At 40.7% G+C, this 21,956-nt stretch overlaps 1 protein-coding gene across 1 annotated transcript in view; it reads right to left on the reverse strand.

Moving 5' to 3' along the window:
* Positions 1–1,349: 1,349 nt before the first annotated feature.
* LOC108410948 (very low-density lipoprotein receptor-like) overlaps positions 1,350–21,956 on the reverse strand; it is a 44,092-nt gene continuing 23,485 nt past the window's right edge. The window contains exons 8-12 of the mRNA XM_017682286.2: positions 21,261–21,400; positions 13,716–13,860; positions 6,474–6,542; positions 4,659–4,813; positions 1,350–1,925 (exon numbers count right to left, since the gene is read on the reverse strand). Coding sequence (XP_017537775.1) covers positions 1,896–1,925; positions 4,659–4,813; positions 6,474–6,542; positions 13,716–13,860; positions 21,261–21,400 — 539 coding nt within the window. The 3' untranslated portion in view covers positions 1,350–1,895. The remainder of the gene's footprint in view (positions 1,926–4,658; positions 4,814–6,473; positions 6,543–13,715; positions 13,861–21,260; positions 21,401–21,956) is intronic.

Genomic DNA, 21,956 nt, shown 5'->3' on the forward strand with positions numbered 1-21,956 from the left:
CTCAAACTGAAAGTGCACCATCGATAAAAAATAAAAATATCTCGCTGCATCTGACAGGATAAACACGGATTCCTGATATTCCGTGATGTGAGAATTACAGTACAGATACGAATCAATACAAACCAGTAGCAGAAGTGGCGGTAAATACAGTAGGGACTGATTCAAAACCTTTCAACACCAGCCAAAAATAAGGATCTCTAAAAAAAAAAAAAAAAAAAAAAAAAAAAAATCATATAGCAAGAAAAAAAAACATTTTTTTAAACTAAAGATTCATTTAGAGAGTCGACTCATTTAGATTCATTTAGAAAAATCACACAATTGCACTTCCACATTTTTGTAGGCAGCGCTGTGGCCAAAATCAACCCAGCAAAAACACATAAAACACATTTTTAAACATTTCTAAATTTGTAAAGCACATTAATCGTTGTAACTGAAAGTACTGATTACATGTAATTTGATGTAGCGGCTGTAGTGATAAACAAACCACGGCTAAAATCCAGATGGCTGCGAATTCCCGCTGCAGAAAACTGATTTAGATGCAGATCAAAACGCAGATTCAGATGCATTTTGAAAACAACAGAGAACTTTTTTTTCATTTACATAGTCAGTGAGGAGAAAACAGTCAAACAGACAGGAGGAACCTAATCATCTTAACAAAAGATTCATTTAGAGAGGCGACTCTGCTTCAGATTCAGTCAGAACAAAGGAGTCAAGATCAGAAGGCTGGACGTCATTTTCACACAATATTTAACCAAAAACTGATTCAGATTCATTGCAAACGGAGTCAAACAACCAGTTTCACAAATGATTCATTTACAGATGTGTTTCAAGTTCTGTCTCATTCTGGAGTCAAATCAAGACGGATGAAAACTGATTCAGATGCATTCTCAACACGAGAGATGGGAGAACAATAAAAAAGATTTATTTACAGAGTCACTGGGGGAAAAACAGAGTCAAACAGTGCGAGTGGATCAGTCATAGCAGTGCTGCTGGAGTTTTTAAACACTGTGTCCACTCATTGTCCACTCTATTAGACACTCCTACCTCGTCGGTCCACCTTGTAGATGTAAAGTCAGAGATGACAGCTCATCTGCTGCTGCACAGTTTGTGCTGGTCATCCTCTAGTCCTTCATCAGTGGTCACAGGACACTGCCCACAGGATGGATATTTCTGGTTGGTGGACTATTCTCAGTCCAGCAGCGTTTAAAAACTCCAGCAGCACTGCTGTGTCTGATCCACTCAGACCAGCACAACACACACTAACACACCACCACCACATCAGTGTTACTGCAGTGCTGAGAATGATCCACCACCCAAATAGTACCTGCTCTGTGAGGGTCCATGGGGGTCCTGACCACTGAAGAACAGGGTAACAGAGTATCAGAGAAACAGATGGACTACAGTCTGTAACTGTAGAACTACAGTGTGAGACAGTACGGCCAGCGGAGCTGATAAAGTGGACAGTGAGAGTAGATACAAGGTTGGTGACCCTAATGAAGTAAAAGATTTGTTTGACCAATTCAGATTCATCATTAACTTCAGCAAATGATTCTTTACCTAAGTGACTCAGATTCATTCTAGAAAAAAGGAGTCAAATAAAGACGGTAGAAGCTACTTATGTTCACAAAAGACTCGTCTACAGAAACGACTCTGAGTCAGATGGAGAAGAATCGTCTACAGAAACTCTAAAGTGAGTTTGTGAATCATAAATTAAACTGTTCTGGTCATTTTAGGGCTCCGCCCACATCTTTTTCCAGATCCAGAACCTTTACAAGGCCTTTTTTTCAGGAGCGAGCGTCGAGTCATTCGGGAGGGTCACGAAAAACACGTCACACGGCTGGACACACTCTTTCCAAAAGCCACAGCAGCTCAAGTCCATTTCCTCCTTTCTTGTGTCAGAGCGATAAATCGATGCATGCGCCGTTCTGTAGAACAAAAACATTTAACAGGGTCGTATTACAGAAAGGTCTCAACATGACGACTGAATTTAGTTCAGTATCTATTCCAGAATATCAGCTCCTCCCTTCATCATCTCATCATTAACTCTAGATCAGAAAACAGCATCACACAAACATCCTAACCAGACTAAACCTCTTAAATCCTGTCCTAACTTTAGGATGAACCCCAACAGGGTCCTAACTTCTGTTTACACCGCGTTCCAAATTATTATGCAAATTATATTTTTCCCTGATTTTCCTAAAGGGTCGATGCCAATGAGTCAGTATAATAAAAGTCATCACCCATTTTTATTGAACAAACCTCCCACTGATGTATATCTATCAGTATATTCTTCAAAAATAAAAAAAACCCAAAATGCACTGTTCCAAATTATTATGCACAGCAGAGTTTCAAAACATTTTATAGGTTGTAAAGAACTGAAAATGGTCATTTGTTGAATTTGCAGCATTAGATAGACAGACAGACAGACAGACAGACAGACAGACAGATACTTTATTGATCCCGAACGAAATTTAGGTCACATTCACTGAAATCTAAAGCCATTTCAATCAAAAACATCCTAACAGGCCAAGTTACGTGTTAACATAGGAACCCTTCTTTGATATCACCTTCACAGTTCTTGCATCCATTGAACTTGTGAGTTTTTGGAGAGTTTCTGCTTGAATTTCTTTGCAGGATGTCAGAACAGCCTCCCAGAGCTGCTGGTTTGATGTCAACGGCCTCCCACCCTCATAGATCATTTGCTTGATGATACTCCAAAGGTTCTCTATTGGGTTGAGGTCAGGGGAAGATGGTGACCACACCATGAGTTTCTCTCCTTTTATGCCCATAGCAGCCAATGACACCGACGTACTCTTTGCAGCATGAGATGGTGCCCTGTCATGCATGAAGATGATTTGCATGAAGATTTGCTCCGGAAGGCACGGTTCTTCTTTTTGTACCATGGAAGAAAGTGGTCAGTCAGAAACTCAGAAATGAGGTCATTTTCACAGAGGCACCAGCAGCTTCAAATACCGGTTTGTAATGGCATTTCAGCAGCTGCTCTCTTAATCTGATGAACTTGCCTGGCAGAAACCTTCCTCATTCTGCCTTTATCTGCACAAACCCGTCTGGGCTCTGACTCAACCACAAATCTCTTCACAGTGCGATGATCACGCTTACGTTTTCGTGAAATATCTAATGTTTTCATATCTTGCCCGAGGCGTTGCACTATTTGACGCTTTTCGGCAGCAGAGAGATCCTTTTTCTTTCCCATGTTGCTTGAAACCTGTGGCCTGATTAATAATGTGGAACATCCTTCTTAAGTAGTTTTCCTTGAATTGGGCTCACCTGGCAAACTAATTATCTGGTGTCTGAGATTGACTTCAGTGATCCAAGGAGCCCTGAGACACAATACCATCCATGAGTTTAACTGAGAAACAAAAAAATTAATCTTTGACACTTCAATCCAAATTGCATAATAATTCAGAACGTGGTGTAAGGTCAGTTTCTCTGGTTTTTAGGCGGCCGAATCAGGCACCATAGTTCACTACCAGCTTAATGAGCTCCATTTGTTTCTACTGTAAAACGCGGCTTTCACTGGGAGACGTTTTTCTCTTCTAACTCTGCGTTTTAAACATCTCAGACGCTGCCGCCTCGAACTCCACCGCCCCTCTGACCACCTTCCTGTGTTAACGTTGATGAAATATTACAGTGATGGTGGTGAATAATGAGGAGACAGAGCTGAACGTGTGTCTGTTTATTAGAAGGAGTAACATTAGCGCGCTTGGCTCACCGTTTGGGAAATGGAGACTGAAACTGTTTCTGTAACATGACTTTGTGAAAAATCCTATCTTGACCTGTGAGATCTTAACTTAAGAAAAAAAGACTGGGTGTTTCTGTAATATAGTTCACAACTTACAATACCACTTTAAATCTGATTTTTCAAACTGCTGCTAATGCAACATCAGACAGATGAATGTGCTCAGAGGAGAATACTAATCGCCAGTTCTGTTGCATTGCGCTGAATGATGGGGGGAGATGGGGGGCCATTGTGCCCACCCAGAGAGAGCGAGAACAACTGCGCTCTCTTTAGTCCTGACCATGGACGGCTGTACACTGTTAGAAATAAAGGTTCTAGGAACAAACAACATAAATGTTCCCTCAAAGCTCCAGCAGTGGTTTTAAGCTCTGACTGTGAAAGCTTAAATCAGGTTCTCCAGGTGAAAAGTTGGTATTTGTTCCTTTCCATAACTGAATGTTTTAAAACAGAGCAGTAGAATAAAAGCCTGGAGGCGAGGCGAGGCGGGGTGTGTGGAGTCAGTCCAGCTTAGAACACATCATTTCAGTGGATTATGGTTCAGTTATGTTCCCTGACTAAAGGTACTGAGATGGAGCCTTGAGGGTCCCACCCCAGAGACAGTGTAGTACTTTTATTTCTGAGAGTGTAGAACACCAGGAATCAAACTTGTGACCTCCTGAAGACCAGGCCAACACTTAGATCAGGGGTCCACAACTGTGGTACTGGAGATACGGTGTCTAGCACAGTGTCGTGATTTACCTGCTCCAACACACCTGTTAATCTGCCAGGTTAAGTGGGTAAGTGGATGTGTTTGAGCAGGGAAACCTCCAAACTGTGCTGGACACCAGCCCTCTGGGACCAGAGGTGTGCACCCCTGGCTTAGACGGCATGTGCAGTTGTGTTTGGGTGCAAACCGTACTTTATCTGTTTGTGTGTGGGTGTGTGCAGACGGGACGAGGGGATCCTGCGACTCCTTCAGTGCGGCGTCCCCAAAGCTGGGAAGCGAGGAAGAAGCAGCCGTATCTGATCTCCTCCAGCACAGCAGGAGAACTGCCAGCAGAACGCAGAGAAAAACTACAGAAAGGAGGAAACGGATGAAAACAGCTATAATAAATGATAATTATGACAATAATGAAGGTAATAATAATAGCAGCACTGAGCCTCATTCCCCAAAATCTTTCCTGCAGAGTCTCTTCCCCATATCAGTTCAGATCACCACAGATAGCCAAACACCTATAACGTCATACTGGACGCGGCTGGTCAACACCCACGCCCATCTTTCCTGTCTCATTTTTTACCGTCTGATTTCTGAGCCTCTGCGACTGTACGCTCCCTTTGCATGTTTATTTACACTTCATGTGGTAGAAAATCATATGTTTGGATAAATAAAACAAGCCTTTATTCTTCTTCTGTTTTTTTATTTATTACTGAAACTGAAACTGCAAAATGAAGCTATTTCTGGATTTTTCCACCGACAATAACAGAACTAAAAACTAGAATTGATCCATTTTCCCATTTTCCAGTACAGGATCTGAAATAAAAATCGACTGACCAGGAGAACTGGTTTTGAGAATGAGAATGTGTGATTGTGAACTCTTAAAGATGTAAAGAACTGCATGTTCATTAAGCTCTTATGCTTGTGGGTATAATTTGGTTTGTCCATCTGAATTTACACGCCCAAATTCTAAGGCAAAGACGCTGTCTGTTTATAGTTTAGAGCCCAGACTTGGGGAAAAACGGGTCGACTTTCAGTAGAAAAACAAAGTTCAGCTTCTTTTATTATAAGGGTTTAAAATGACGTCACCGTCTATTAGACTGGAGAGAAGAGCTACAGCCTCACACGACGCCCAGCTTCTGAATGGAGCTTATGAAATGTGAAGGTTCTGAAGTAAAGAATACGAACAAGTGTGTTATGGAACCACCTGGGGTTCCAAGGAGTTAAAGAACATAAAGGTTCTAGGTGGAACCCATAACTTGGTTAAGATCTCCAACATTAGGTTCATATTCACGTTTACACAAATGGTTCTTCAGGAAACCAAAGGACGGAACTTGAACGAAACTAAGAATGTTACACAAACTTGTCTGACATCTGAAGCTGATGCAGCATCTTCCTTTCGCTTGCATGAGGTTTTGCTGTCACTGTAGGCTGTTACCACGGTCACTGTAGCCCTAACCAAGCTCACAGGCTAACTAAGGCTCTAGATAACATCAGCGTTCTTGCTGAACCTTCAGAAGGTCATTCATTATCAGGCATAAAGTCATGACGTACTTTTATATTCATTATTTCTAACTTGTTAATATAACAAGTGCAGAAACTGTGTTGAAAGTTTCCTCTTTAAAACAGACAGACTCCAATCTGTTCACGCAGAATGTCAACATAATAAATATAATGCATAATAAATGATGTAATTAATTATGCAAATGTGCTATTATGCAATTACTTTTATATAGTACTAAAATGACTATTGTAACTACCTGATTTTGTCACCTGAAGTGAAAATAAAGAGAAGTATAATATAATTTTAGTTCGCTCCAACTACTGGTGCATGGTGACATCATCAAAAAATCAGAGGCAGAGCTAAAGTCATTACATTTTGATGGAAGATTATAAGAAAATAAGAACGTAGTCTTTTTTAAGTGGTATGATGGGATGAATATGAATCTGAAAAGGTTTTGATTTTAAGTTGACTTCAAGCATCTGGCCAATCACAGCAGCATGAAAAAATAAACCAACCAATCAGAGAGAGAATCCAGGGGGAGTCGGCAGTATCGGCGTCAGGCTCAGGCGGAGACAACACCGCACCTGAAAGACAACAAACAAACAAACAAACAAACAAACAAACAAACAATGTAGGGAGAAAACAAGACCGTTACACTTACAGGGTTTATGGGTAACATGAATCAGTACCTCATGTGTAAAACTGTGTGAAATTAGGGTAAAATATTTTTCTCTTCTTCCCATTTTTGCCTTTACTTATTTATAATTCATCCTTCACAAAAATGAACATAGAGTTTATATTTTTAATCTGATTTTTTTACTAGTATTATTTTTTGTCTATAAAAGTAACAACAAACTGTTTAAACCTCGTTAAGTAATTAAGGTTAATTACTTGCTTGTTCATTTCTTTAACTGAGTGCTTTGCTCTCCCTTTGTCGCTGCAGTACTGAGAATTTCCCGGTGTAGCGCTAATAAAGGATTATCTTACCTTAAAAGAACTGTTTTTAACACTTTTAGGCCAAAACACTTTTTCTATGAATAACAGTATGATCTGCTAAAACAGGGGTCTTGAATGCAAATGACCCAGAAGTCACTGCCAAGGTGGTCTTCTTTGAGGGGGTTTCGGCATATACCTGCTGAAAAATCCTTTTCAAGTATGACTTTCAACTTTAAATTTTTTTTTGTTCAAATATGACTGGGGGGTGTGGGGGGGGGGGGGGGGTGAGTGGCATATTTATTTTTAAGCATTAATTGCAACCTACACACTTACACACTCATTTAGGCGGATCTTAACGGATGTTTAATGGCAATTCTTCTGTCCACAAAACACAAGTACTAATGAAAATAACAGTAGTAGCAGTATTATTATAAATACACAGTGTTTAATAAACATCTCAATGCTTAATTAAAGTGATATTATGTATGATTTGAGGCATTTGGAGACCTCTCTGGTGTAAAAATGTAATTACATAATGTGTGAAAGTACGTTTTGTGGGCGGGGCTTCGGACCCCCCATGGCGGAGGAATCAGGCTTTTGCGGGTGCACTTCAAAGAGAACTTAGTCTAACCTTGGTCAAGGGGCGTCTTCGGAGGATGTGAGTGAATTATCTACTACAGTCATCTCATCATCATCAGCATGATGTCGATTCTGAGATCATTTGAGGCCGAAACATCGAGCCGGACGCTCTGTTTTGAGTCTGTGAGACGTCAATATGCAAAGACGTATTTAAAAGTTCTTCAAGGGTTCTTTAGTAAAGAAAACGGTTCTATAAAGAACCACGAGGACTCAAAAAACCCTAAGGATTCTTTACACCATGAAAGGTTTTTCAGATTTATATAGAATCTTATAGAAAAGGTTCTATTTGGAACCAAATGCGTTCTTCTACTGTTACAAGCTTGACATCGTAATGATAGCAGGGCTTTTCAGGGCTATAGAACCCTTTCAAAAATGTTGTCCTGGTTTCAAAATCACTGAAGAAAGTGTCTCATTAAACTATCGTCCTGATAAACGTTTATATCCTGTTCTTTGGCTAAGAGCTGTAGGATCTAACAAAAGCTAGGCTTCCTTCATCTGATTTTCAGAAGACTTTATCAATGAAAGAAGAAATGAAAGAAGAATTAAACTTGGTTTTACTCATATAATAATGATAATAATACATACTTATAAAAAGAATCCATTTCTAATAGTGTAGTAATGTACTACATTATTGGTGAAAGTGTTACACATTCAAAGTCATTGTGTTGACAGAGTTTCTGAGGTTAACGACTTTCTCATTTATGTCTGTTAGGTTATATTGCTTTATTGATCATTAAAGCTAAAGGAGAGATGCCTAATGGTTCATTTTTGGGTGTTTACAATATTATAGAGGAGAATTCATGGAAAATATAGACTTGAAAGGAATTTATTTTAATGTTAATGATGTTCTCAACCCTACCAAAATGAAGAAAGAATGAACATCAATTTGTTTTTTTTGCAGGAAACCCATGGAAAATGGTAACTTTACAGGACAAGGAAAAAACCTACTTTACTTTTAATGCAAGTCAACCAGACGTTTTCCAAAGTCATTTTCAGCCGTTTCTTTTGGTCCATTCATGATGAAATTTACACACAACATAAAAAAACAACAGGCTTTTCCCAAGTTATATCAAAACCTGAAAAACGTCAAAAATGGAGATACAAGGATTTGTTCCAACAACGATATGCTCCACCGGGTAGCAACAGCATAAATGTTCAGAAAACTCAAGAATCGAATTATCATAATCCCCCAAAAATATCATTTTAGGTGGGATTACAAGTCATTAAAATATTTAGGAGTTAATTTACCCAAAGACCTTTATGAATCGTCAGAGATTCATTTTGGACCCCTTATTGCCAAGATTTAAAACGGATATTCAAAGATGGAGCTCGATTCCTTTTTTTTTTAATCTATAAAAATGAATGTACTTCCACTTTTCAAGCACTCCTCATCTAAATCCCTCCAAACATTGTCATAATGGCATAAAAATCATTTCAAGCTATATATGGCAAGGACGGAAGCCAAGAATAAGATTTCGGACTTTTGCAGCTTCCAAAGGACAGAGGAGGCATGGGTTTTCCAAATTTCAAAAAGCACTACTTTGCAGCTCAGATAAGACCTTTAATTCTGGCATACAACCCTGCTTACCAGGCAAGATGGATGATATAGAATCGTCATTGATAAAGAACCCCCCTATCCAGGCAACAATAGAAAATAGTGATCTAGTTAAAAAGGCGTGGTGGTTGGTGTAGTGGGTAACACCTCTGTCTGGAGACTGGGGTTCAATCCATGCCTGGGCAGGCACCCTACACTATACCAATAAGAGTTCTTGGACAAGACTCCTAACACTACCTTCACCTACCTGTGTAAAAAATTATCAAATTGTAAGTTGCTCTGGATAAGAGTGTCTGCCAAATGCCGTAAACGTAGACATCATAGAGAATCTTTGGGTAAAAACCCAATTTAAAATTTTGACTAAAGTAGCAAAAGAACACAAAGTGAAATGTTGAAAGTAATTACGTGGTGCACCTACGACTCCAAGTTCATACCAAATAAGCTGGATAGTAGGTCCAAAATCTGTCCGACAAAGGGTATAACAGCGTATTGCATTATGGAAAGAGGCAGACAGAGATTTTCGGTCCCCAATTTGTAAAATCCTGGTTAAAATATTATAATTATTATAATCCTGGTTAACTATGTAAAGTCTGTAGGACCAGAGTTTGTAGAGATACAATGGGAGTTTCTCTTGTTAGACTTGTGCTGCTTGACCTTATGACTCCTTTAGTCTTGTTGACCACATGATACTGAAAAACAAAACTCAGAAGTATGTTGGACTGTTAGAAAAGCTCTCCATTTAAAGAGCGAATAAAAAGCATCTGGTTTTAGCAACTCTGTAAAATGCCTGAGATCAGTGAGCGATTAAGGATTTTTTTCCCCCCTTAATTTTACCAGGATGTTAGAATCTGGAGAGGTGGAGGTTTGCACTGGTGAGGAGAGGAATGAAGGTCAGTAGAGAAAAGATGGAATACATGTGTGTGAATGAGAGGGAGGCAGGTGGAAAGGTGAAGATGCAAGGAGTAGAGGTCATAAAGGTGGATGACTTCAAATATCTTGGGTCAACCATCCAGAGCAATGGACAGTGTAGAAAAGAGGTGAAGAAGAGGGTGCAGGCAGGATGGAGTGGGTGGAGACGGGTGTCAGGGCTGATGTGTGACAGAAGGAAAGCAGCAAGAGTGAAAGGGAAGGTTTACAAGACAGCAGTGCGTCCTGCTATGATGATGGTTTGGAGACTGTGGCTCTGTCTAAAAGACAGGAGGCTGAGCTGGAGGTGGCGGAGATGAAGATGCTGAGATTTTCGTTGGGAGTGACAAGGATGGACAAGATTAGAAATGAGCAGATCAGAGGGACAGTGAAGGTGGAGCAGTTTGGAGATAAAGCCAGAGAGGCCAGGTTGAGATGGTTTGGACATGTGTTGAGGAGGAATAGTGGATATATTGGTCAAAGAATGTTGGAGATGGAGCTGCCGGGTAGAAGGAGAAGAGGTAGACCTCAGAAGGTTTATGGATGTAGTAAAGGTGGACATGGAGATGGTTGGTGTGAAAGTAGAGGAAGCAGTGGATAGGGCAAGATGGAGGCAGATGATCCGCTGTGGCGACCCCTAAAGGGAGCAGCCGAAAGAAGAAGAAGATTTTACCAGGACGTCCCGCTGAGATCAATTAAACTCTTTTACAAGAGAAACCTGGTCAATAGCAGCCATACAGACTTACAACATATTCAAATACAACATATTCAGTATATGGACAAAAATATTGGGACTAAATCTAAATGCATAGGCATTAATAAGATGTTGGCCCCCCTTTGCAGCTCTAAAAGCTTCCACTCTTTTCACAAGATGTTGGAGAGTGTCTGGGAATCTGTGTCCATTTATGCAGAAGAGCATTTGTGAGGTCAGACACTGATGTTGGACGATGGCTCACAATCTCCGTTCTAGTTCATCCTAAAGGTGCTGATGAGATTGCCCTGTGAGAGCAAGTCAAGTTCTTCCACTCCAGACTCACCCAGCCAGGCCTTTATGTAGCTGCTTTGTGCACTGGGGCTCAGTCATGCTGGATGTGCATTTGTCCAAAGTGTCTTGGTGCTGAAGCTTTAAGATTCCCTTCACTGGAACTAAGGGTTCTAGACCAACCCCTGAAGAACAACCCCATATCATCATCCCTCCTCCACCATACTTAAGTTCTGGCACAGCGCAGTCAGGCAGGGAATGTTCTCCTGGCAATCGCCAAACTAAGACTCGTCCATCAGACTGACAGATAGAGGAGCGTGATTCAGATGTTTCCTCTCCTTCCTCAGACTCCAATGGCGGCGCTTTATTCCACTCCATCCGACACTTGGCACTGCGCATTTTAAATAATTTGTGTGCAGCTGCTCAGTCTTGGAGACCCATTTTGTGAAGCTACCGGAAACACCTGAACTTAATAATTAGGAGGGGTGTCCACATACTTTTGTCTACATAGTGCAAAAAAGGCAACATATTACAAAAGAGATAATTAAACTCAGAGAAAACAGCCACTCGTCTCATTCGCCACGTTTTTTGTGATGCACTTATACATTTCAATAGAAACGTATTCATTTTTGGATCTTTTGGTAGATCATTCCGCATCCAACGTGTGTAATTGTGCTTGTGGAGGGGGCAGCTTGGTCTGAGCATCGGTGTGTTAAAACTGTCAGGGAGGTGAATCTGCAACCGGAGATGTGCTGAAATGTCACAAAGTAAAGGAGAACATAAACTAAACATGAGATTTTAAAAGAGAAGATGTTCCTCATTAAAATTAAACTCTGATTGAAGATGAAAGCCCAGTCCCATTTCACCCCTCTGGCCCTCCAAATTGGAGGTTTTTCAGAGACTCCAAACAGGAATATATGAGGAAAAAAGAAAAAAAACGGTGAGTTGGAGAACAAGAGACCAAAGAAACCCACAAATGTGAGAATTTTCTCCATTAAAAATGACGATAACCACCGTTTTAGCCACCTTTCCCATTTAACCTTAAACAGTCCAGCAGTTCTGATGCCTGAACCACCAGAACGAACCTGCTGCTCCATTTAAGGTGGAACGGGAAAACTTGAATGAGAATCTGGAGAATCTCTGAATTCAGCTTCATATCACTGAAGAATTAGGGGGGGTGATAATAAATAACTGCCCCCCTCTTTGAAGGCGTCTGATCCCTAAATGTAACTAAAGCCCAGCAGTGAGGAGCTGAACTTTCCCCTCCTCTGCTGTCCCTGCAGACGGGCAGGGTCGCCTACAGAGCGGCGCTAGTAGCTGTTAATGAAGTGATGCTCTTTTATTTGAGGGTCTCATCTCAGAGGGAAGATCTCAACCACTGCCCTGTAGTTCAGCTCCAAGGGGCAACCCTCAAAAACAAGGGGTAGGGGCAAGAATAAGAAATAGAACTGGGCCTTAATGATGATAACAGAGCAGCGTTAGAGGAGAGAAGAGCAGCACAGCTAACAGGATCGTTTTCAGGCTGGTTTAAAGTGTCCAGCGTCGGCTCTTCTAACGCTCCCTGTACATTTAAGAGCAGCGCAGTATCTAAACGCTGCTGTTTAGTCTTCACCTTCGGCAGGAGGTGCAAGTTTTCGGGTGTTAAATCAGACACAAATGTCAGCGATGTGATTCTGCAACAGGAAACGTGTTGAAATGTCAATTTAAGAAACAGAGTCAGTGGTGGCAACACAAACATGACAAACTGAACAGAAGACAGGTCCCTCAAGTAGTAGGTCTCCTGTTGAGATTGCTGTAAGCTTAATTGAAGACCATTTAACTTAATACAGGACATTTCTTACATGTTAAGTAATTTTATTAAGTAAAATTCTCATTATGTTGGCAGATTATTGTGCTTGTTGTAAGTTAAGCTTGAAAACAGCAACATTATCTGCAAGTACAGTGAGATCATTTTACTTGACCTCTAACTAGTAAAACATTGGAAAAGAGCTAATTAATCTCATATTAAGAATATCAGAATGGGCAATATTAGATTTATTAACTAGATTTAAGATCCTAGTTTATTTTGTCTATATTATTTTCATCACCTCATAGGCCACATTTATGTTAAACCCAGTAAGCAAACAGTACTTGCGTATATAAATGTGCAGTAGTGAGTCTCTGTAGAGGATGTGTAACTTATTTAACTACTTATTTACTTATTTCACGCACGTCACTTAACCAGGGGCGCCCAATCTTTTCCATACAACTGTAACCATCATAATAAGTTTTCTTTTGGGACTGTTTTGCCGCACAGCGCCCTGCATGTCTCCCTCCACCATGAATGGAGTTGAAGTTCTCTAAACTCTCATAAAACAGCATCTCAGTCATCAGGCAGTGAATTCAGAACCAGTTCATGTAGGAACTTTCTGTGAGGAGCTTTTAGAGGGACGTCTGGTTCCCATCACCACCACTGTGAAGAGTTCTGACTCAGTCAGTTTATCTAGAACAGAGCGTTTCACACCAAACCACTCAGAACCACCCTGTTTACATCTGAACCAGTTAATTATGCAGAAATTTAATTGGTGGATTTCCCCTTTAAGCCAGACTTTAATAGCCAGAGTGCAGTTTTTAAGTGTCATGTCTTTAAGTCTCTGTTAAACAACAGGGTCCACTCATTAGAAAGACCGTTTCTGAATGATGTTCATCCATCAGTACTCGATTAGTGTGTGTGTGTTGAATATGCGGTTCGGTACCCACCCGTGGGCTGGATGAGTGGGTGGTAGATCAGCAGTCCTGCAGGGGAACGTGTCCCAGCGTTCTGAGTCACTCTCAGCGACCTCCCATTATGTTTATCTGCGCTACAGATCGAGCCGGTCAAGTGGTCACTCCAGTACACACGATCCTGCACAAACACACAAACACACACTGAGGACTCTTTCAGCAGCTAAATCTGAAACATGTGAACTCTAACTGTACACATGCTAATCTACAGCAGGGATTTCAAGCCATTTTAAAGCTGGACAGGGTTTAATAATGAAATGTTCACTTTATTCATTTTCCCACTGCACATTTAAAACATCTGACCCAAATACAAACCAACACTTGCAGATCTACATTATATTTCCAGAAGTTTTCAGTCACCCACCCAGATCATTGAATTCAGGTGTTCCAGTCACTTCCATGGCCACAGGTGTATAAAGCCGAGCCCGTAGGCCTGCAGACTGCTTCTACAGACATTAGTGAAAGAATGGGTCGCTCTCAGGAGCTCAGTGAGTTCCAGCGTGGTGCCGTGATCAGACGCCACCTGTGCAACAAGTCCAGTCATGAAATTTCCTCACTACTAAATATTCCACAGTCAACTGTCTGTCAGTCAACTGGATTATAACAAAGTGGAAGCTTAGTTCCAGTGACAGGAACTCTTAATGATTCAGCACCAAAATATTTTGGACAATTTCCTGCTCCCAACTCTGTGGGAACAGTTTGGGGACGGCCCCTTCCTGTTCCAACACGACTGCACACCAGTGCACAAAGCAGGTCCATAAAGACACGGATGAGCCAGTTTGGTGTGGAAGAACTTGACTGGCCTGCACAGAGTCCTGACCTCAACCCCACAGAACACCTTTGGGATGAATTAGAGTGGAGACTGTGAGCCAGGCCTTCTCGTCCAACATCAGTGTCTGACCTCACCAATGTGCTTCTGGAAGAACGGTCAGAAATTCCCATAAACACTCCTAACCCTTGTGGAAAGCCTCCCCAGAAGAGCTGAAGCTGCTATAGCTGTAAAGGGTGGGCCGACATCATATTAAACCCTATGGATTAAGAATGGGATCTCACTCAAGTTCATGTGTGCGTGAAGACCGAATACTTTTGGAAATATAGTGTAGATGGATAGATCATTTCATTAATCTCAGAATGAAAGTTGTTTATTGCAGCAGTTCAGTAAAAGCTAAACAAGAGCAGAAGTATAACAGTATGTTTAATATTATATTGTATTATACAGATGCATAAAAATATAAAATATACTAAAACAACTATAAAGAAATCTAAGATTATTGTGAGCTTAATTTAAGATTTTTAAACTTATTTCCAGACATTCTTTACCTGTTTTCAGTAATATTAAATTCTCACTATATTAGCAGATGACTGTGCTTGGGTGATTGTGCCAGCATCATCATCTACCAGTATATCTAGATCATTTTACTTAATAAAATGACCTAAAACATCTGAAAATGGGAAATGTTGGATATACTAACTAGATTTATATATAAATGTTCAGTACAAAACTAAGTAAAATATGATGTAGGTGACGATGTAGTGGCGTGCGTCACGCCCAGTGGATGAACCGAGTGGTGCTGTCAATAACAGTGTGTGTTAATATGCCTGGGTGTATAAACAAAGCGGCAGTAACACGAGTAGAGAGATGAAAGTAACGTAGTGTCCAGTTAGTGCCCAGTGAGCCCGTCCTGTCGGCAGCTCACTATACATTAATGTCCCGGCACAGTGACGAGGGTCTGTACAGTGTGATCGCTGTTCTAAACCATCTCCGGTACCGTTCCTCATTAAAGGAGGATTCTTCTAGTTCATTTCCCTTCTGCTCACCGCTGGAACCATAACAGCCACGATGAACGACGTAATGGTCTTTTTGGTCATTCTAGGTTTGCCTAAATCGGCTGTTCAGCTACCTATAAATACTAATAGTGCTGGAGGAGCCGATGTATTGCTTGTGCTTTATACACTTAAAAAAAAAGGGTTCTTCAAGGGTTCTTTAGCACAAAAAGTGGTTCTAAGTGGAACCATTAATGCTCCAAGAACAATTGCATGGTGAAAGGTTTCTTCAGATTGATGAGAATGTGCTGTATCTGGTTTTAGACATTGTAATAATAGAAGAACCCCTTTTGGTGCTACACAGAGTCCTTTTCAAAAAGGCTCTGTCTGGAGCACATTCACCGTCAATCTGACTCAATCAAACTCTTTCACCATGCAAAGAACCCTTCAATCATGCAAACGTGCTTTGAGTGTTCATGGTTCCATTTAGAACAATGTTCTTTATGAATGGTCGGGCACTTTTAACCAAAAAGTTGATGACGCTTAAATACTTAGAAAATATTTAGGCTGAACTGGCGTTTGGCAAAAAGCATAACGGCCAGCTAGTTCAGTCAAACGTTTCTCTCTCTGATCTTATGGAATTTTTTCCATCATGAATAAGTAACCACAAGTGTTTGAGCCTTCATTAAGTGATTATACAGTCAAGTAAAATTAGGTATTGTATTTCCCCGTTTCAGGCTCCCATTTCAGAGGGAAGATTTCAACCACTCCCCTGTAACTCAGTTCCCAGGGGCAACACTCCAAAACAAGAGATAGGGGTAAAAAGAAGCAGCTGGATTGGGCTCGAGTCAGTAAGTCTAAATAGCGATTCATTACAAGTCGTTATAAATTATTTTATTATTATTTCGACAAGTCAGAAATGTAAGAAAATGTGACCGTTTTGAATTCAGGTTTGTGCCTGGTGCCTGAAAACTGTGTGACGAAACAAAATCCCTGTTTAAATGTTTAATCATTCAGAAATCATATGTTTTACATGCTGGGCTTCAAAAAATAAGACATTTCTGCCCCATTGTGGTTGTGAACCGCTTTAGTAGCGTAAGTAAAGCAGAGACTGCAGAATTAATTTTCTATATTATTTTCTCGACTAAAGATCTAGCCTGAACTAATTGTAAGCTTTATCAGCATGCCAGCCCCTTCTGAACTAAATCCAATGGCCTGGGCACCTACAAAATAACAGTTTCAACAAGTTTCCTGCAGGCATGGTGAGTTTGACAGTTCTATATTTCACTAGATGTGAAAAACACTCACTAACCATTTTTCCAGGCAGCCAAAATAATAAGAGAAAAAGTTTGAGGCTTCCTCAACAAGGATGTGGTAACATTGTATACAACGGCCAGTTCCTCACTACTGAACAATACATGCAACGAAAAACAGAGCGCGAGATGTGGCAAGAATCCTGTTAGAACTGAAATAAAGGCAAACGAGTAACAGAATTTAAACACAAATAGCTATAAATGACAGGAATATTGGACATTTTACCCCAAATACATTTATTTTATTACATGTTTATCTGTACGAAACATCTTTTTTTAATTTGAACTTTTCAAGGTTTATCCTATAATTTCAACAAAAGGACTGTGGTTGAAAACGAACTTGTACACTTTGGGTTTATTACCATGCAATGTCTCAGAAAAATACATAAAAAGGGAAGAAATAAAAGAAGGAAATAGAGTGGCAGTTCCCACTGAGCAGCTTGTTGTTGAAGTCGAAGTGAAGACAGTGAACATAGTTGTCACAAAATTAGGACAGACTTGCATCCGTTCTGAATTACCACTGTTAGACGAAGTACACAAATCATGCATTGGGTCACAGCCGCCTGCCGAGTTATTTCAACCCAAAAACAATCACAAAAGTTCAGTTTGTTCAAATAAACGACAGCAGTGCACGATTTTAAAGCCGCCGTTCAATAATCATGAAAGATTAAATCTAAGACCAAGTTCTAAAAATTAAATAGAACTGCTAACCAGACGAGAGCAGTTGGTTAACAATAGCTTAGCTGGCAAGCTACCAGTGCCGCTCACCACAGAACAGATTCAAGTCTGACTCAAAAAAGCTTTACCTCACAGCTAAGCTAATGCTAACCTAAGTTAGCTCCTCTCTCCTAGCTAACTTAGCTTAGCAGAAGAGATTAACACACACTAGCACAGGTTCGATTCGACTACTGCGCTGCTATTACAATTATTAATGATAAAAACTTACAATCAGTGGTGGACGAAGACAAACCATGTACTGGAGTTAAAGTCGAGACCCCCAAGGTAAAATATTCCTCCAGTGAAAGTAGAAGTTCCTCCCTTTAGACCTCCACTTGAGTAAAAGTACTAATGTATTTCCCTTCAAATGTACTTAAGTATAAAGTAAAAGTACTAAAAGAGTAATTCTGGCTCTGATGTCCTGTTATCATTTTTATAACCAGACTGGCTTCATGAACTCATTTCAGGTGAAAGTCCTCCAGCGTCTCTCTTGGTAAACCAGTCTTTTAATAGAAGGTCATTAATTAGTGACGCTGACGTCTATTAAAATGATCAGAAGCACAAAACACTGAAGGTAAACAGTTTCCATCAGGGAGAACCGAGTGGCTCTGAAATCACTTTTTACACACAAGCAAAGTTTCAGTTTCAGATTTATTTACAACTTAGTTCCAAGTTTAAGTTGAATAAAAACTGGCTTTAAACTCAGGATCACAGATGAGCTCCTTTACTATGTTGATCTGTAGGCGTCTGTTCATAAACATAAACCAGCCCAAACTCATTTACTATAAAATGAAATGGTGTTTGTAGAAATTCAGAAAAAAGCCGCGTCAGTCTCGACTGCATATGTGGACATATTTCTATATTGAGCTCTATTTACACAAAGTTAGGTTAGTTCATCATTTATGTTGAACAGACTCTCCCAAAGTTTTACGCTGCTGCGCTGACGTTGAACCGCGTGCTGCACTGGGTCGGTATGACCAACAGGTCAAAACCAGCTCTAAACAAAGTGACCGCTGGGCCCTGATTGGTGCTCTGGCTTTGCGCTTCTTTCGTTTTGACATGTTACGTTTTTATACACACAGAAACCAAAAGGAACGACAGATTTCTCAAAATGTAGGAGGAAAAAGTCGGATATTAGACTCTGAAATGTAGTGGAGTGAAAGGAGAAAGTCGCCCAGAACGGAGAAACTTCAGTACAGATACACCAAAAATACTAAAGTACAGAAACGAATTACATTTACTGTCCACCACTGTGAATTCCTGACTGAGGCTGTATAGGCTGAGCCCAATATTGGCATCAGTCCTGCTATAAAACTGCATCAGCCCAGTGTTTTACGGGCTGGCTAGGCGTCTGGTACCTGCGCACAAACAAATAAATTTAATTTCTCCAGACATACTGCTAGTCCAAGTTAGGACTCTTCAAGTGGTGCCGTGACCCGGATTGGACATCTGATCTTTATGCTGTAGGTGAGCGCCCATTTCAAAGTAAACCCTAAAACCACTAGATCATCCTCGTTTCGTTGATGGAATGGAGGGGAAGACCATGGTAGTGTTGCCGTAAGTCCATGGCAGGAGGAAAGTCTATTGCACAGAGTGGTGGTAGGGTGGCACCTGATTGGTCTGATAATGTTTTCATTGTCAGAGTGGATGAACAGTTATGTAAACATATAAACGCATCTAGGTTGGACAAATACTATCAAAAATAAAAGATAAAATATGGTCCCTAGATGAGAAGCCAAATATGTCAGTCTGGCAAACAAGTAGAGAGCAAACTCACAGAGTATGTCTTAAAGCATGCTGCCTCCAAGGCAAAACAGGCCTGTAGAAGTATAAACATAAGGAAAACGGTGATGGTTTAAAATAAGTCTAGAACAACCTTGCCTGATACAGTGGCTGGGACTAATCTGGAAAGCTCAGGTTGAGTTCAGATACAACTAAAGTTGTGTTTAAAAGCCCAAAGTAGTGCTGACCTCTGCACTGTACTGGGAACTGTGCAAGTTTTATGGTTGTCCTATGTTGTCATGGTTGGCATTAGTTGTCAATCAATCAGCCCATGGGGCAAGGTCTTACAGCTTTATTTTTATGCCTGAATGGGTCCAAATCTCTTGAAGATTGTGGTCAACTAAAGTTTGTACATGTCAACCTGACTGGATTTTCCTTCTCTGAAAAAGCCTTTTCTAGGCATAAACGTAAACGTCTGGAGTTCACTAAGCGGTACTGGGACTTCAACTGGGGCCGTGTGCTTTGGTGAGATGAGACTAAGTGGGTCTGGCGTAACACAAAAGATGAATAAGCGGAAAAGCACCTCATGCCCACTGTGAAGTATGGGGGAGGATTGGTGATGCTGTGGGCCTGTTTCCCGGGACCTTTGTTAGGGTGCAGGGCATCATGAACTCTTTGAAATAGCAGAACATTTTGCCCCTTTTACGGTGAACTCGAACACACTGCGGGCGATGAGTCCAGCTGTCAACCACTGGAACTTCGCTCCTGTGATGCTGGTGAAGACTAAACAGAAACTCCGGGAGTGACAGGCGTTCGCTGAGCGTCATGACCGTTTACCTCCGCCTTGTGAAGCTCTGTTCTTTTGCGCATGCGGGTCGGTTTAGGAGATGATCTGTTCAGACTGATGTCGCATACAGATCACAATTAAAAGATAATCTGAACAGCCAAAAAAAAAAATCGGGTTTGGTGAGAAAATCACATTTGGGACACTTACCTGCTGAGTAAACGTAGCCGTAGATGTCTGAAGCCAAATAGAGTTATAATCCAAATGCTGATAGCTCCCGGATTGTTGGCGGGCAGTACACTATTTGGCAATACTAATTATAATTTTATAGTTCACAGCTATAAAAATAGTGGCTATTGTTATTTACTCTTAACTCAAATTACTTTAAGTGCTTAATGACTAAACTACATCAGTGGAGATGTTCCTTATGAGCATGGAAACACTTTATATCCCCATTTGCCTGTGCGTGAACTGAAGGGAAAGAGATGCATCTGTTGGATGTATAGAAAAGGGGAAATACTGGCCACATTTCTCTGTGAGAGGAAACAATAGATTGATTACACTGTGAGAACATTTTAGAATATGTTCTAAGTGGGTAACGTAGAAATGTACTGCTCTGTAATGTGTTTAGTGTTGTATGTCATTATATTCTGTATTGTGTGTGTCTTGACTATGACTGTATTTATAAAATTCTTCTGTCTATTCCTGTTTATCCCTACATGGTCACGTCTGTCATACTTGTCATGTATAGGCTGAGCCTATCAAAATTCTATGTCAAGGATATTCTCTCTTCTACAGAAAGGTAATCTAGTGCAGCGATGCCAGAAAGTTCCAAACATGACAGTCACAACAGAAAAATCATGTGACTGAAAGTATAGAAATAATTTGGGGGCAGTCGTGGGCTGGAGGTTAGGGAACTGGCCCTGTGACTGGAAGGTTGCCAGTTCAATCCCCAGAGCCATCAGCACATGACTGAGGTGTCCTTGAGCAAGACACCTAACCCCCAATTGCTCCCCTGGGCGCCGTGGATAGGGCTGCCCACCGCTCCGGGCAAGTGTGCTCACTGCCCCCTAGTGTGTGTGTATTCACTAGTGTGTATGTGGTGTTTCACTTCAGGGATGGGTTAAATGCGGAGGTGGAATTTCCCTGTTTGTGGGATTAAAAAAGTTAAGTTATACTTTATCATTTGTTGTGGTTCTGCAGAGGAGCAGCAGCACATACCTCGAATACCGCCAGTCCAAACGGCTCATCCAGATAACCGTTTGATTCCACCACCATCTTACGATGCTGCCCGTCGTATCTGATCCGCGATATGGTGTGGAGCCCTGAGTCCGCCCAGTACAGCAGCCCACGCGGGATATCTGATTACAGGGAGAAAAATAATGCAATCAATCAAATCAGTCCATCAAATAATTCATCTTCCAAAAATTCAGCTAAACAATGCAGGACAAACTGTCACCCACCAATCTCTATATAAAATACATGATCAATGAAAAGGCTGGACTCAGATTTTCCTCTGCAGTTTTTCTATTTTTCTATTTGTGGAACAATTTCAGAAAAATGATCCTCAACAGTAAATATCATCAAAAGATTGAGAATCTGGAGAAATCCCTGCACACAAGGGACAAGGCTGATGGTCAGTATTGGATGCTTGTGATCCAATATGATTGTGAAAAACAGGCATGATTCTGTACTGGAAATCACTGCATGAGCTCAGAAACAACTCCAGAAATCATATTTTGTGAACACAGTTCGCCATGAAATCAACAAATTCATTCAAAACTCTATCATGTGAAAAAGAGGCCAAATGTCAACACGATCCAGAAACACTGCTGCCTTCTCTGGGCTCATTTAAACATGGACTGAGGCAAAATGGAAAGCTATTCTATTTGGTTTTTACTTACATGTATTTGCATT

This window comes from Pygocentrus nattereri, chromosome 28 (genome assembly GCF_015220715.1).
Source record: "Pygocentrus nattereri isolate fPygNat1 chromosome 28, fPygNat1.pri, whole genome shotgun sequence".
NCBI classification, from domain to species: Eukaryota; Metazoa; Chordata; class Actinopteri; order Characiformes; family Serrasalmidae; genus Pygocentrus; species Pygocentrus nattereri.